We start from the raw sequence: 16560 nt of genomic DNA, 5'->3' as shown, positions 1-16560 counted from the left end.
GTGTCTTCCCTGCCGCCGCCCGGTGCTGGGGGCTCAGCTGGGGGACAGAGCCTCCGTACCGGGGTCACGGAGCAGAGTTGGAGCCCCTGCGGCCCCCTCCACGGCCCCCCCACGGTGTGGGGGCGAGGGGTGTGGGAGGGGCTAGTTCTAAGGGTCCGGGGAGATGGGGGGCTCGGCTTCCCCTGCCCACCGGCCCCGCTGCCACGATCCCCGGGGCTCCAGCACCCCTGGCGCCCCCAGCCCAGCTCGGGTTGGTGGGAGACAGAGTGCTCACGGGAGAGTGTTCAAAGCACCAGCGGTCCGCGAGGCTGCGTGGCATGAGGAGTGTGGGATGGCTCCTGGGGGGCATGGGCTCCCTGAGCCCCCCTGCCACTTGCAGAGCCTTCCTGAGGGTGCTGTGGTGGGGTGCCAAGGGTGCCATGTGGGGCATAGGATCCCCCTGGAGCCTCGTCCGCCGTGCTCCCACGCCTGACCCTCCCGGGAGCCCGCGGCAGGGGCTGCGCAGCTGCTGCCCGGCTGGCAGCGTGCCCTGCGGCCCTCGCGCAGCTGCAGCAGTACGGGGGCCTGGGGGCCCTGCGGCTGGCGCGGGGGCTGCTCGGGGGATCCTGGGTGGCAGGAGGTTGGTTCCGCGGCTGATCTGTGTGCGTGGCTGCCTGCTTGCCCACTGCTGTGGCCCTGCTGCTGGCAAAACATCTGGGCAGGGCAGCTGGGGATGCTGCGCCGGCTGCACACGGTGCAGGGCTTTCGTGACGCAGGAGCTCACGTCCTCCTGCCTTGCCCCACATCCTCCTGCCCTGCCCCATTGCCTCCTGCCCTGCCCCGCATCCTGCTCTGCCCCATATCCTCCTCCCCTGCCCCACTGCCGCCCTTCTGCTCTTGGCCTCAGGAGCTGCACTGGCTCCCCATGGCTCTGCTCCCAGCCCCATGGGACACCATCCCTCCCTTCATATCCCCTCCCTCAGCTGGAGGTGGTGGCAGGTCCCAGCTGATGCCTGCATCACCTCCAGGCCCAGGTTTTGCCCTGGTGCTGGTGGCAGAGCCCTGACCTGTCTGAGTGGGGACGAGCGAGACCCCTCCATCCCCCCGAGGTGCTGCGGGACATGATGCCCGGCAGGACAAGAGCGGTGTGGTGTGTGCAATAATGCAAACCCTCCAATGTGGTTGCTGGCTCTGTGTGCATTGCTGCCCTCTGTGCCCCTCTGTGCCTTCAGACTCCTCTTGCCTCATCCCCTGATCCTCCTGGGGTCTCTCCTGCCCTAGCTCCTCTTCTTTCTCCTGGGGGCCGCCTGGCCCTGTGCCATGGAGCCCCTGGTGCTGCGAGGTGTGCCCTGCTGAGCCAGGATGATGGAGTCTCCCCTTGCAAGCAGGGTGTGGGTCTGGCAGCCTGCACCAGGGATCGCTGCAGGTGGGTGCAGGGTGCCCACTGGCATCGGCGTAGCGTGGCCACCTTTAGACAAGGGCCAGGTTGCCCTTTCCATGCCCTCTGGAGGTTTCCCAGCACCTCTAGCACGTGCCTGGTTCCTGGGAGGTTTGACCACTGTGAGTGACAGGAGAAGCAAAAGCTGTGCTGCCAGCTGCTGGGATATGTGCCCCGGGCAGTGCATCCTGCTTACGGGCCAGGGTTTGGTCAGCACGGTGCTGGCGTTGAGCCCCTCGGTCTGGCTCTGCCCCGGGACATCCCCGTGTGTCCCCCATGCAGGTGAGATCCTGCACACGGGCCAAGCATGTGTAGTCCATGGCATAGCCCCCCTGCTCTGACAGCAAATCCCAGCCCCTGAAATGGAGCCATAATCCAGGGATTAGGGGATTAGTGGTCTTTCACGTGCTCCCTCCCCCCATCTGTTTTAGCAGGAAAATCCCTCCAGGGCCGAGCCCACGCGCTGTGGCCTCCTGTGCAAACCATCATCTCGGTGCTCGCCACGGCTGACCCCCACGCAGCCCCGACTGCCTGGCCGTGGGCTCTGCTTGTGGGTGGGCTCTGTGGACCCCCCTGCACCCACCAGGGAGAGCAGCTGTGCCCACTGCCTGCGGCCGGCAGCGCCGGCCGTGCGGGCAGCGTGCGCGGGCCAGTGCCGTCCCTTGGGAGCGAGCCACCCCCTCGCTCCAGCGCTGGCTCCTGTTCAAGGCTGGGAATGTGTGGGTGAGGGGATGGTGCTGCTGCGGCTGGGCAGGAGCAGCCCCGCAGAGCAGCCAGTGCACGGGGTCGTGGAATCATAGACCCACAGAACCATGGAATGGTTTGGACCTTTACAACTGCCATGGGGTCCTGGGCAGGGAGATGGGGCTGGGGACGGAGTGAGGGGGATGGCATCTCTGTGCCCACGCTGGGACAGCCCCTGCTGTTGCCAGTGCTCACTGCAGGTTATCCTGTGCCGTGCCGCTGTGGGTCCCAGGGGACATCAGGCCCAGGGGTTGTGGCCACAGCGGCTGGGGCTGCTGGCGGGGCCACTGCGAGGGGTCCGAGCCTGCTGCCCCGCAAGGTGAGGGCTGGGGAGCCTCCACACTGCGGAGCAGCTGGCCTCGTACCAGGAGAAAGTAAACAATTAATTACAGCCGTCAAGGAGTAACTAACGCCAGCGGGCTGTCATGATCTCAGCCTGCTCTGGAGGAGATGCCGGGAGCTGCCGCCAGCTCTGACTCTGGGATCCTCCTGGATTATGTGGGTGAGAGCAGGGGGGCTGCGCATGGCCCTGGGTCAGTGGGGGGTCCCGCCAGCAGCCCCCAGCCCCAAGCAGCCTGAGCCCGTGGGCCTGTGAGGTACGAGCCCCCCCAGAGGCAACAGCAGTGGGGGGCAGCCCCATCACAGCCCTGTGCCGGAGTCAGCCTGGACCCGCTGTGCTGGGGGGCTCGGGCGGCTGCGTCACGGGGTGTATGTGTGCTGGGACCCCAACCGCTGGAGCCCTGGGGGTCAGGCCAAGCACGCGCCCCACTCTGCAGCGCTGTGGGGCAGAGAGGTGGTCGGGCTGCCCCCTCCTCCCCGGAGGACCTTGGTGATGGTGGGGCCGGTCCTGCTGTTGGGGTGGGGGGCGTTAGCCCCCACCGAGGGCCCTGCTGCCTGCATGGAGGTGCTCAGCGTGGCTGGCACTGCACCCCGGGACCTGCCCCTCTCCGGGAGCTGCCCCCCTCTTTCAGAAGCTGCCCCCCTCGGGAGCTGCCTCCGGGGGTCGCCCTGACCTCAGGATCTGCCCCACTGCACACCCCAAACCGAGTGCTTGGTCCGCGGCTGCAACGGGGGCCATTGCGGGTTGCGGGGTCCGTTGGGGGTGCAGGGAGTGGGGCCGTTGCGGCGGCCGTTGCCGGGGCCATTCGGGGTGCGGGGCCGTTGTGGTGCGGTCCCCCCGGCCGTGCCCGCGTTCCCCCCGAGGGAGGCGCCGCTATGCCCCCGCGCCCCCTCCCCGCGGGGCGATGCCGCATACGTGACGGGGCGGGCGGGCCCGCGGGCGGCTCCGCACTGCAGCCCCCTCCCACCGGCGCGGGGGGCGGCGCGGGGCGCGCGGCTGCGGAGCGCGGCGGCGGCTCGGGCAGCGGCGGCGGCGCCATGCTGAACAACCTGGCCGACTGCGAGGACGGCGACGGAGGCGCCAGCCAAGGTGAGTGGCCGAGGCACCTGCACCGGGCAGCGACGGGGCAGCGGGGCTCGGCGGTGCCAGACTCAGTGCGGGGAGCACCGGCACCGGCCGCGGCGGCGGCTCCCGCTCGGCGGCCCCGCGGGGCTGCGGCGGGCGGTGCGGGGCTGCTCCCGCCGCTCCCGCCGTTCCGGCCCCGCGCCCGCCGCTGCGGCAGCCCCGGGGAGCGGCGGTGGGACCCGAGCCGTGCCTGGGTCTCACCGAGACCACCCCCGTGACGGGGCTGCGGGCTGCGCTCCGGACAGCCGCACCGGGCGCCGTCAGCTGCCCTGTCCCGGGCACCGGCCGGGTCTCCTCCCCCACCCCCCCGCGCAGCCCGCGCCCGGCTACAGTCCCCCTACCCCAGCTGCCTCCTCCCCACCTCTCCTTACCGCCTCCCCGCTCCGGCTGCCGCCCCCCCATCCCTGCCTGCCTTCTCCCCAGCCCTCCTTACCGCCTCCTCCCTTCCTCCCTGCTGCCGCCCCCCCAGCTCTCCGTACCGTTTCCCCGCTGCCGCCCCCCTCTTCCTCCCCGCTGCCGCCCCCCTATCCCCTCCCCGCTGACCCGCCCCCGCGGCCGCACGGGGCTCTGCCGTCCCCGGGCCGCCGCTGCTGTCCGTGGTGCTGAACTGGCCGCCGGGACCGTTAGGATCGGGGCCACCGCGCTCTGCAGTGCCGAGCCGAGCTGTGCCGAGCCCTGCCAAGCTCAGCCAAGGCGTGCCGAGCCGTGATGAACTGATCCGCTCAGTCTAGCCCGTGCCGTGCCGTTCCTCGCCAAGTCCTGCCGTTCCCCGCCAAGCCGTGCCGTGCTGCAGCCCCGGCGCAGTGCAGGCGGGCAGGGTCGCTGCAGGCGAGGGGCCGGGGCTGCAGCCCGCGGGCGGCGGGGCTGCCAGGCCCTGGCAGCAGTCGCGCGACTGTTGGCACTTTGGCCTGAGCTGTTCCCGGGGCATTCGCCAACAGCCGGGCTGCCGCGTCCACCCCCGGGTGCCCGGGCAGCCAGGCCAGTGCAGCTCCCTCTCCTGCAGGTGTTTCTGTCGGGCACAGGGATGGGTCGGAGCCAGGGAAATGCAGCGATGTGACCTGCAGTGCCTCCCCAGCCACCCCGGGTCCCTTCGGGGGTCTGCTGAAAGCCCCAGCCAGGAGGGGACGGCCAGCTCTGGTGGTCGCTGCAGAAGTCCTCGTCTGCCTGCAGTGAGGCTCTGGGCACAGCCTCGACAGAGCTTTTGGTGTTCGCTCTGCTCCGCCGACCTGAGCCTGGTTATTTGCTTGTTTATTCACGGCTTCACTCAAGGTCAGGGCTGGCAGGATTCTTCTGGGGCACCTTGCTGGGATGGGGGGAGCCGCACTGGCCCCCACAGTGCCCTTCTCCAAGCTCTTGCCCTCCCCTTGCTCTGTGCTGCAGCAGGATCTGTCCTACTCGCTGCGTTTCCATCGCAGCAGTGCTGGCGGCGTTTGTGCCTTGCTGGGGTCTGGCGGGAGGGCTGGACACGGTGCCACTACAGATGGACCAGGCAGACTGTCCCTGGAGCTGGGCCTGGCAAGAGTCTGCCCTGTGGGCCGGCAGGTGCAGGGCTGGTGGGGGCAGAGAGGGATTGGGAAAGCAGGAGAGCGTCTATGAGGTAGGGTCCCCTGCCTGTGCCGAGGATGGCTGCTGGGGAGTGGGATTGCCCCTGTCCCTGCCAAGGGTCGCACTGAGCTCACTGTGTGGACTTTGCCTGCGGGGACCGTGGACACCTCAGGGGTGGCAGAGCTGTTGCATAGGATCCTCCCTGCATGACCCGGCTGCCCCAACGCTGGCTGGCCCGTGACCTGCCAACCCAGCAGCACTGCTGAAGCCCTGGGTACCACTTAGGCCATTTCTGTCTGACCACTCATGTCTCCACGCTGGGCAGCCTGCGGGAGCCTCCGGACAAGGGCTGGAAGGGCTCCAGCCCTGGCAGCCCAGTGAGGGCTGGGCTGCTGGCAGACTCTCTGGGGAGGTGGTGGGGAGCAGGCAGGGCTGCTGCCTGCAGTGTCCGGGCTGGCAGCTTGCACTGCTCTGTCTGGGGTGTGGATACGTTAGACGCAGCCCTGCTGCAGGCTGCCGTGCTGGAGGCACTGGGCTGCCCGAGGCAGGGAGACCCGGGGCTGGGAGGCTTCGCTGGAGCTTGCATCCACAGCCATTTCCAAGGCAGGGCTCAGGCTGTGGGAGAATCTAGGAAGCTGTTTAAGTGCAGCCAGCCAAAGCGCCTGTGGTGGAAATCCTGCGCCTGCAGGGCCGGCTGATCAAAGGGAGGATAATCCTGGGTTTAGGAAGGAAGAGGATAGGTCTGAAGTAGCAGTTGGTTCGATTTGGGTCAGGCAGTGAAAGAATCCAGCCCAAAAGGCCACTCAGTGTGCCTGCGGGCCGGAGGGGCAAAGTTTAGACCTGGGGTGGGGGCAGAATCACATTCCTCCCCACCACATCCCACCCACTCTACATTCACGCTGCAGCTGGGAGCTGGCACTGCAGGAGCCAGTGCTGCTCCGGACACTGAAGCTGCAGCCAGGCAGGGTGGTCTCTACCTCAGCAGGGGCTGTGGGGCCTCTGTGGCCTCCTGAGGGTCACTGTACCCAGGGCAGCTGGCAGGTACCCTTGCTCAGAGGAGAAGTCTGTGTGGGAGCAGAGATGCCAGCCACCATAAGGGCCCGTTGGCCACCCCCATCTGCCTTAGGCATCTCCAAGCCAGCAACCCAGGGGCAGGGCAGTGTACGTGTGGCTGAGTCCTCTTGATGGCCAGAGGTGACAGAACAATGCTGTGGCCTTCCTCAGCCAGCAATTCTTGCGAAACTGCAGCAGCTGGGGACATCAGCCAGGGCCACGTGCTCACCCGTGAGCTTGCCGGGCTGCTGGGGTCACCCTGGGGTGCTCCTTGCTGCAGGCAGAGCCCCGGGGAGTGGGAGGAGGCTGCTCACCAGCCAGTGCTGTTGAACACTCTGGCAGAAGTCAAGGTGCCCCGTGCACCTCCTGAGGAGCCCCAGGGCACCCCTGGGCACCATGAGTGGCTGCTGCACTGCTGCTGCCCCGGGGTCTGGCAGGGCTGGCACAGGAGGTGGTGCAGGAAGGGCCCACGGCCAGACCCACACAGGGGGTCCCTGAGCTGTCACAGCCCTGTGGGGTTGGGGCTGCCCTCCCTGTGTCCCCCGTCCCCCACTGCTCCCCGCAACTAGTGCTGCAGGCCCAGCACCCAATGTCCCTGGCCTGGGCTCACCATGCGCGGTGCCCATGAAGGACCCGGCCCTTGCTGGGTGCTACAGAGGGGACGGGCTGGCTGTGGGCAGGCAGGAGCAGGCAGCAGCCCCGTTAGCAGCTCTGGTTAATTAGCCTGTAGGGTTTGGCTGCCTGGGCTCCCTCCATCAGTGCTCGGTTCCCTGCGCCATGTAAAGCGATTAGAGAGGATTTGGGATAAGGGACGTGACGCTTCCCAACCCAATTTAGGGCTGAGTAAGAAGCCATTAGGAGATGGCATCGTGGCTGGTGATGCAGCCCAAGTGCTGCCTGGTGGGGTGGGTGCACTGCCCAGGGTACAAGAAGGGTCCCTTGGCTCTGGGGCCCCAGGCTGCTGGGGTGGGCAGCAGGGCTGGTTTTGGGATGCCCTGGGCAGGTAGGGTTGGTAGTAACCCCTGCGTTGAGCGGGACTGTGTGGTGCCCACAGCGGGGCTGCGGGTTCCTGGCAGCAATCCCGCCGTGAGCCCTTCCAGCCGCCGCAGCAAATTAAAAGGCCGATTCATGTTGAGTGATCCCTGGGGAGGGGGGCGGCTCAGCGCCGGGATCGAAGCCTGGCATGGCTCAGCTCAGCTCTGCTCATGCCGTTTCTCCCTTGCTGGGCTGCCCAGCCTCAGCGCTGGCAGCCCCAGCCTGCGTTCCTTCCCTGGGCTCTCAGGGGTCCTGGACTCCATCCCCACTGGTGGCCCGTGTGTCCCCACAGCTGGGAGGTGTCATCCCTCAGAGCCACTGGACAGGACTGGCCGTGGCAGTGGTGGGTGGGGGACGGGGTGCGATGCCCCAGCCTGCCTCTGCCTGCACAGAGCACAAATCCGGTGGCAGCTGCCGGGGAGAGGCTGCAGCAGCCCCTCTGCGGCAAAATGGTCTCCGGCAGGAGCGGGGAGCACGTCGTCACCTGGGACCCCGCGGCCCTGGTGCTTAACTCCTTCCAGCCTGTGGGGCTAGGGCGAGGTGGGGGCTCAGGAGCCCCCCGAGCGTGTGCCGGGGATGCTGGAGCTGTGCTGTGCGCACATTCTCATGTCCCCACATTCTGCCAACCCGGGACCTCTCCTGGTGCCAGTGTCACTACCAGGTGAGGGGTCAAGTCCCCTGGCCTGCCTTGGCAGTGCAGATGATGCCAGCACAGCCCCGTGGTCCCTGTGGTGCCGTAGAGGTGCCCCAGGCTGCGGGGCTGGAGGGACTGCGGGGCTCAGGGTGCGGTGACAGTGTTGGTGGGGTGCAGTGTGGGTGCCCTGGGTGCTGCTGGCACCTGGTGCGGAGCTGGGTGGAGTCTGTGGGGCTGGGGGTCCCGGCTGTGCTGTCTAGTGGGTACTGGGATGCCAGGGTGCGGGGCCATGGGGGGCTGGTGGGGGCTGGGGTGTGGGTGTGTGCGGGGCCATGTGGGGCTTGTGCCCGGAGTGCGAGTGCCGGTGGGTGCTGGTAGCTGAGGTGCGGGTGCTGTGCGGGGCCGTTACATAAGAGCGGGAGCCGAGGCGGCCGGGGCTCGCCGTTGCCATGGAAACCAGCACGGTGATGTCGTCGGCCGGGTACCAGGCGGAGAAGCGAGGCCCCGCGGGCTCTGCGCTCCCAGCGGAGTCCCTGGACCTCGCCAGGCTGCAGGCATGTCCCCCCCGTGCCCCTGCGTGCCCCTGGGGATGTGGGCTCAGACTCCCTCTTCTTTGCCCCCGTGCTGAGGATGGCCCCATGAGAGCATCCTCGTTGTGTGGCAGTCGTCTTACATCCACACGGTCCCCGTTGCCGATACGGGTGGGTGGGCACTGTGGGAGCGGGTGGGTGCAGCCCACGCTGCTGCCGTGACCTAACGAGTGCTGGGTGCGGGGCATCAAACCAAACCCAGAGCAAGCAGCATGTTGGGTCTGTGCTGAGAGCCGTCCCTGCACGCTTCATTGGGGAACGTGGGACAGGCCACGTGCCAGCGGTGCCATACAGAGCAGGATCCGGAGCAAGACCAGCCAGAGTGTCCATGGCCATTCCCGCACAGGAGGAGCCTGTGGGCTCTGCCCTGCAGCTCAGCTGCATCGTCAGGGACACTGCCACCTCACTGACCCATGTTGAAGGAGCCTGGAGACTGGTGGGAGACAGGGGGCAGCCTGCGGGTCAGTGTCACCTGTGGCACTTGGGGCTTCACCTCCTGGTCATCCAGGAGCACCGTGTATGCCGGGTAGATTGCAGATGGTGAATCACCACCACACACAGGCAAACGGGCTCCCAGGTTCTTGAATATGAGTCAACTGGCAGGAGGCAGGCAGTCTTCGAAAGACTGGGCTGCTCCGAACGGTCACGGAGTCTGTCCCAGGAGACTGTGGTTCATGGGTGGCTGCACTGCCACGGCCCACGGGCGGTGCCTGTGCTCATCCTTGCACTCCAGGGCTCTGTGTTCGAAGCTGATGGTGTGGGTGACTCTTTCCCCAGGACTGGCATGCATAGTGAGTCTGTAATCCTGCTCGTGAGGGCAGCCTGCCCAGCAGTGCCGGCAATACAATTGCCCTGGACATGATGGTGGGGATGGGTGCATGGGGGGAGCCCCTCTCCTCCCACCTGGGGCCGAGGACCAGACCCAGTTGCCTGGGTTTCCCTGTGCCCCAGGGCAGTCGCCCGCTCAGCCGCTTTGCCCAGCATTGTGTTCTTTGGTTCTCTGTCCCCCTCCCCTCTGGGCCTCCGCTCAGGGCTGTGCTGCTCCGGTGGCACCGTCCTCGCTGCCGCTCCATTTCCAGCCTGATTTATTTCTGCTGCTCTGCAGCTAGGCTGTTTTCCTTGCTATTAAGCCGACTCCGGGTTTCTTCTGCACGAGGTCGTTAATGCAGCGAGCAGTCGCAGCTCTATCCTAGCAGCTCGGCGGGCTCTGCACCGCTGCGGGCGGCTCCTCTGCCCCGAGCAGGGTGGCAGCACCTGCCCTCGGTGGCGGCACCGCCGATGCCTCCCTGCCCTGCAGTGCAGCCCTGGCCCCTGCTCCTGTGGTGCCTGTCAGGGAGCAGGACCAGAGACCCAGCCGCTCGCATGGCACCTGTGCCGGGGCTGTGCCGCTCCACAGTGGCACACTGAGCAGCTGGCCAGGTCCTGCCCCTGCAGACACAGCGCTGTGGGCAGCCCTGGCACGCTCACCCGCAGGCACCCTGTGCTGTGAATTATTGCTGCCAGCCGTCCTGCCGGGAGGGTTCCCCGGGATCCACACTGCTCGCCTCACTGCGTGGATGCGCACCGGCGGATCTCTGTGCCGGCTGGGTCAGGCTGGGCACCGCGTGGCTCCTGGGACAGGCAGCCCCTGCCCGTGCATGGTTTGGGAGGCGATGCAGGGGCTGCAATGCAGGGGCTGTCATTGCCATCCTGGGACTGGGCATGAGTGTGGTACCCGCGGTCCTGGCAGCCCTCCTGTGGGACCGTGGGTGCTCTCCCGGTATGGGCTGGTGCAGCGGCGCTTGGCTGACCCAGCGGTGTCTCTGCAGGCGATGGCAATCCCAAGGAGAGCAGCCCCTTCATCAACAGCACGGACCTGGAGAAGGGCAAAGAGTATGATGGCAAGAACATGGCGCTCTTCGAGGTAAGGCACGTGGGCAGTGGGGCAGGGAGGGTCCCTGCAGAGGGGGCTGAGCTGGGCAGCTTCGCCACAGCACCACGCCAGGGGCACTGGGACATGCTGGAGCCCCAGGCCAGAGTCCCCTCATTACCGCAGCCATGCAGGCAGGGTGGGTGGTGGGCTGGCATCTGGCAAAGTCCCTGGGGTTTGCTGGGGTCCCAAGGGTCCGTTCTCACGGCTCGGGGATCTGCTCTCTACAGGAGGAGATGGACACCAGCCCCATGGTCTCGTCCCTGCTGAGCGGGCTGGCCAACTACACCAACCTGCCACAGGGCAGCCGGGAGCACGAGGAGGCTGAGAACAATGATGGGGGCAAGAAGAAGCCGGTGCAGGTGAGGGACACAGGAGGGACATGGCCCCTTCTCTCACCCCTGCCTGTGCGGTGCCAGGCCAAGAGCGGCCCTGGGCATGGCCAGGACACTTGAGCCCTGCTGTGGGGAGGTTTCACCTGGAGACCCCGGCCACATTGCAGGAGGAGCGGGTCCTTGCTCCTCTGCCACATGGACCTGTGAGCCCTGACATCTGCCCTCTCTCTTGGCAGGCCCCACGGATGGGCACCTTCATGGGTGTCTACCTGCCCTGCCTCCAGAACATCTTTGGGGTCATCCTCTTCCTGCGCCTCACCTGGGTGGTGGGGATTGCTGGCATCATGGAATCCTTCTGCATGGTCTTCCTCTGCTGCTCCTGTGTGAGTGACGGAGCTGGCCAGGCTCCCACCAACCATGCTTGGGATCTGGGGGTCACCAGCCAGGCTGGCCGGGCTGTAGAGAGGTGCATGAGCTGCCAGCCCACCTGCCTACCCCTGCCCCACTTAACAGCAAGGAGAAGCCTCCGGCTTCCCAAAGGACTCAGCAGCAGAATGATGCTCAAATGGTGACCCAGATCGTAGCTGCCATGTGGGTGGGAATGTGGGGGAGTCTCCTGCCCTGGGTCTGCACACCATGCTGCAGTGAAGCCACCCCACTGGGATGGTGACCTCCGGGCAGAGGCTGGGGGGATTGAACACAGGCAATGTCCTGGGCTGCGTGGGAACCCTGTCCCTCACAGCGCTGCTGGTCCGTCCAAAGGGCTCAACCTCCAGCTGCTGGCCAGCAGCCCTGCCTGCCCATCCATCCATCCATCCATCCATCCATCCAACCATCCATCCATCCATCTGTCCATCAATCCTTCAGTCCATCTGTCCATCCACTCATCTCTACTTGGGGCATCCTGACCCAGTGGCACATCTCAGCATGGCCCTGGGGAACCCCATGTCCTCACATGGCCCCCGCTCTTCCTTCCCGCTCCCCAGCGAGGAGGGAGCTCTGCCGGTTGCTGAGTGTGTTTCTCCCCACAGACAATGCTGACGGCCATCTCCATGAGCGCGATTGCCACCAATGGCGTGGTACCAGGTAGAGCCAAGCCTGTGTTCATGTGTGCACTGGGGGCAAGGGGAGCTGGCTCCTTGCAGGGTTGGGTGCCAGCAGGGGCTCCTGTGTCCCAGAAGGGCTGAGCTGAGTGTTGCAAAGGGCTTTTCTCAGAGACCATCCCCCAGAGCCATCCTGCTTCCTGGGCCATGCTGGCTGGGCACTGGGCGCTGCCCTGTGCCATGCATGGGAGGGCAGACATCCCCTGCCTTCTGCCAGTGGCCCACATGGGTTCCCCATTGTCTGAGGGGAGTGTGGAGCTGGAGCCACCACCGATCCCCAGAGCCGTGAGGTGCAGATGGCAGCGAGAGCCGCCAGCCACGGCTCCTCCCTCCGCCAGACTGGCAATGCCATGGGGGAGCTGGGGGGATAGGCGGCAGGAGGATGGGGAGCCGGGCACTGTGGGCTGGGCAGTGGGGCAGCCTCTTCCGATGGCCTCCCTGAGACATGCCGAACGCAAGGATGCTGCTGTGTGCAGTTTCTGCCCCTACACCAGTGGGGTCTGGCTTTGTGTGTGCCCTCGAGCTGCCTCTCCCAGTGCGTGCTGAGCCCCACAAAACCATGGGGAGCTGGGAGCAGGTTAGCGGTGCTGGCTCGGTTGCTCCACAGGGCTGGGCTCGGCACTGACAGCCCCAGCGCAGGGTGTAAGTAAAGCTATTTATCATCCTGCCGTTGATCCCGGCCACCCAGCTCTAAGGGCTCCTTTGGGAGGGTAGAGCAGGCATGGCCTTTGCTGCGGGGCTCCAGCACCTGCCTGGCATCCCAGCGGACATGTCCCTGTGGCCATCACACCTGGGCTCCCGGGAAACGGCTCTGCCAGCACAGCCGTTCCCGCTGTGTCAAGGCCCTGGGGAAGGTGCCTTGCTCCCTGCTGGAGCTGTGGTGGCACCCTGCCCCCTGCACTCCTGGCAGGGCTAGGGGTGTCCTGGGTCTGGCTGGGACTCACGTTTGTTCTCTCCGGCAGCGGGTGGCTCCTACTACATGATCTCGCGTTCCCTGGGACCTGAGTTTGGTGGGGCTGTGGGGCTCTGCTTCTACCTGGGCACCACCTTCGCCGGCGCCATGTACATCCTGGGCACCATTGAAATCCTGCTGGTACGTGCCTGATCCTTCCCCTGTGCGGTGCAAGGGCTCAGCCCCTGCCAGGGCAGCTCTGCCCATGCTGCCCACTCCTCGCAGCCCAGAAGGGAGCTGAGGGCTCGAGGTGGGGCCAAGGGCCCCTCGCCGGGGGTCGAACTCTGTGAGTCAGTTATCCAGGCAGTGATGCCATGACTCTCTCCCAGGCCTACATCTTCCCAGGCATGGCCATCTTCAAGGCAGAGGACGCCAGTGGGGAGGCAGCTGCAATGCTCAACAACATGCGTGTGTACGGCACCTGCGTGCTGACCTGCATGGCCACTGTGGTGTTTGTGGGGGTCAAGTATGTCAACAAGTTTGCTTTGGTCTTCTTGGGATGTGTAATCCTCTCCATCCTCGCCATCTACGCTGGAGTCATCAAGTCGGCCTTCGACCCACCGAGCTTCCCGTGAGTACGGCATCCTGCGGGGCTGCGGTGGGGCCGGGGTGCACAGGCACATGGCTGAGTGCCCGTTCCCTCCAGTATCTGCCTCCTGGGCAACAGGACGCTGTCGCGCCATGGCTTCGACCTCTGCACTAAGATGGTGATAGAGGGGAATGAGACAGTGGGCTCCAAGCTCTGGGAGCTCTTCTGCACCTCCCGCTTCCTCAATGCCACCTGTGATGAGTACTTTACCATGAACAACGTGACCGAGATTGAGGGCATCCCCGGTGCTGCCAGTGGCCTCATCCAAGGTAGGCACGGCACGGGGATGGAGGCATGGGAATGTGGGGTTGGAGGCATGGGAATGTGGGGATGGAGGCGTGGGAATGTGGGGATGGAGGCGTGGGAATGTGGGGATGGAGATGGACGTGGAGGGCATGGCCTACGTGAGCCATGGTGGAGGCTGAAGCTGTGCCTGCCAGGCAGCTCTGCTGGTGGGGCTGGTGGAGGGCCCGGTGGCCCAGGAGCCATTGCATGTGTGCAGCCGGCCATCAGACATGCCAGGCAGGTGGTGAAGGGGTGGGCAGTTAGTGGTGGGTCCAGGGGAGGGACAATGTGAATGATCCCTGCCATGGGCTGCTCTGCCTCCCGGGTGCAGCCAGCCCTGCTCACACCGCGCTGGGCAGTGAGATGGGCTCCTGCAATGTGGGACTGAGCTGCGTGCTGCAGCTGCCCGTGTGCAGGCTCCGACAGCCAGACCACAGCAGCACAGCTCTGAAAGATGCCCAGAAGCTGGGGAGCAATAAATCCTCCCTCCGCTGCTTCTTGGCCTTCGGAAAGGCTGGTATCGATCTGAGGTTTCACGAGGAGCGATTGCCCCTTGGGGGCACTTTGCTGCTGCAGCCGCAGCCGTGCCAAGAGAGTGGCCAGAGCTACAGAAAACCTCGTGAATCTGCTGGGAGGAGCCACTTTTGACCTGTTTTTACAGAGCCGCTGGTGCGTTTGCCAGGTGCTCACACTGCGTGGTGGTCAGCAGAGGCTGATGCTCAGTGCAATGCTCAGAGGGCATTTGCCGACCCCTGCTCCACAGAGCTGTGCCTGCAAGAGCTGCTCTGGGTGCTCCCGTGCTGGTATTGGGGCTCAGGAGAGCAGTACCCATCAGGCCTCCCTGCCTGCGGAGCTGTGAGCAGGATCAGCCCTTCCTGGAGCAGCATCCAGGCTGGGCACCCTGCGGTGCCAGGCTGGGTGTGTGGCAATGGGTGCGCTGGCTGTGTAGCATGCCGGGTTCACGTGGTGAGCTCGTGGTGGCTCTGTCTTCAGTAAGTCCCACAGGGCTGGGTGTCCCAGGCACGGCTGGTGCTTGCTGTGGGCAGCCCTGGGTGCTGAGGCTGTGCTGGGTTGCTGTGAGTCCGCTCCAGCCCAGCCCTGCCGCAGTGGCTGCGTGGACTCAGGCACAGGAGCTTGGACTTCACTGAGCATGTGGTGCTTGGGGCTTTGGCTGCCAGGCTGTGTCCTGGTGGTGTGGTGAAGTGCGTTCACAGGGTGTTCGGGAGGCTCCCGATGGTGTCCCATGCTGGGGCCCTGTGGGGTGCGTAAGGAGTCCCTGGCTGTTGGGTACAGTCAGCTCTCACCCACCCTGGCTGGGCTGTTTCAGGGCAGTGGGCAGCAAATGCTCCTGTATCGGGTGTGCAGGGCAGAGCCAGGACCATCTCTGGGTGGCTGGTGGCAAGGGTGACTGGTCTGGTAGCAGCTCGAGACCAGCTGTCACCGTGTGGCCCTGGTGAGGCTGGCTGTGCCCAAGCACTGTGTCTCCCTGTGGGAGCAAACGTGCTTTTCCGTGAGCCAGGCTGGGCTGCGTTGGTAGGGGCTGCCAGCCCTGTCTGTCACCCGAGAGCGGTCAGGGGAGGTCATGCAACTGGGGAAGGATGCTCAGTGCTCGGTGCTGAGAGCCGGGCCCATTTGGACCCACTCAGCAGCCCCTTTGGAATGTTATGCCGATGGCTGTCAGGCTCTTCCTGCCGTGCCTGGGCGCTGGTTGCTCTCTGCTGCTCCAGTTTCTCACAGCGATCTGTGGCCAAGGCAACACGTGGAGGGACATTAAGCCTGTTACATCAGCCCCACACTCATAATCCCATCAAAAACATTATCAAGTTACTTTGACACGATCCACTTTCCTTAAACCTGTGTTGATCGGCATTAATTATATTACCCTCTTAATTATTTACTGCTGCAATCCCACATCAGCCACTCCAGTACCTTGCAGGGATGATGCCAGCAGCGGGATGGACCTACTCTGGTTGCCTACCCATGCTGCCAGGCCTGTCCCCAGGCCCAGTGTATCTGCACATCTGTGACGGGCTGGGGATGCCCCATCCCTCACCTGCTGGATGCCAGCGGCCCCGGCTGCCTCCTGGGGCTGGTGTTGGGGGGGGGCAGTGCTGGCTCCATCCGTTCAGGCTGTGAGGTGGGATGGTGCTGTGCTGGGTGCAGGAGGTTCTCCCGCACCTCCTCACGCCGGCCATGGTGCCTGGCCTCCTGCCTCTTCGCAGAGAACCTCTGGAGCTCGTACCTGACCAAGGGCGTGATCGTGGAGAAGCGGGGGCTGCCCTCGGTGAGCCCCCCTGACACCCCGGTGGACATGGACCAGCCCTACGTCTTCAGCGACATGACCTCCTACTTCACTCTGCTCGTTGGCATCTACTTCCCTTCGGTCACAGGTGGGAGCTGCCGCTGGCCTCGCTCGGTGTGCTGTGGGCACCGGCTGTGCACGTGCCACCGGGTGTGCTCCCGCAGAGCCCCACATGCGCCTGCCCCCCGTGCCGGGTGCGGCGGTGGTGGCGGCACGGGGGTGGATTGCATCCTGCGCATCCCACACAGCCGCCCATGCTCCAGATCTGACAGTGCCGCTCGGCGCTGTGCTGACGTCCCGCAGCTCCGGTATTTATAGCTCTCGGGGGTGGAGGAGTCCTCCCGGCCCAGTCCTGCTGTGGAGCTGCCGTGGGGGCACATCCACCGGGTCCCACCCATGGCTCTGCGGGTGCCCAGGGGCTGGTGGGACCCCAAGGCTGTCCCAGGCACTGCGATCGCTGGCGGTGTCCGGCACTGGATAGGTCCTGCGATGCCTCTTGGCACACGGCCACCGGCACCATCCTGTGTACTGACAGGTCCCAGTTTTGGCACAGTGTGTGTGTCCCCTCTGTAACATGGGCTGAGCCTCAGGTGCCGCATCCC

The 16560-nt window shown here is 65.8% G+C and overlaps 1 protein-coding gene across 2 annotated transcripts in view; it reads left to right on the top strand.

Moving 5' to 3' along the window:
• The window catches only part of SLC12A5 (solute carrier family 12 member 5), a 28391-nt gene that overhangs the window by 2920 nt on the left and 8911 nt on the right, over positions 1-16560 (top strand). Inside the window, exons 1-9 of one of the 2 annotated variants that reach the window (XM_054081419.1) lie at positions 3442-3590; positions 10292-10386; positions 10623-10754; positions 10964-11110; positions 11759-11813; positions 12793-12923; positions 13112-13353; positions 13429-13640; positions 15879-16046. In XM_054081419.1, the coding sequence (XP_053937394.1) occupies positions 3539-3590; positions 10292-10386; positions 10623-10754; positions 10964-11110; positions 11759-11813; positions 12793-12923; positions 13112-13353; positions 13429-13640; positions 15879-16046 (1234 nt within the window). In that variant the 5' untranslated portion in view covers positions 3442-3538. Of the gene's footprint in view, positions 1-3441; positions 3591-10291; positions 10387-10622; positions 10755-10963; positions 11111-11758; positions 11814-12792; positions 12924-13111; positions 13354-13428; positions 13641-15878; positions 16047-16560 lie in introns of those variants that run through there. The other variant, XM_054081420.1, reaches the window with a different exon arrangement.

Source organism: Cuculus canorus, chromosome 16 (assembly GCF_017976375.1).
Source record: "Cuculus canorus isolate bCucCan1 chromosome 16, bCucCan1.pri, whole genome shotgun sequence".
Taxonomy (NCBI): Eukaryota; Metazoa; Chordata; class Aves; order Cuculiformes; family Cuculidae; genus Cuculus; species Cuculus canorus.
Note: the sequence above shows the minus strand (reverse complement) of the source record. Positions and strands in the feature narration are given on the sequence as shown.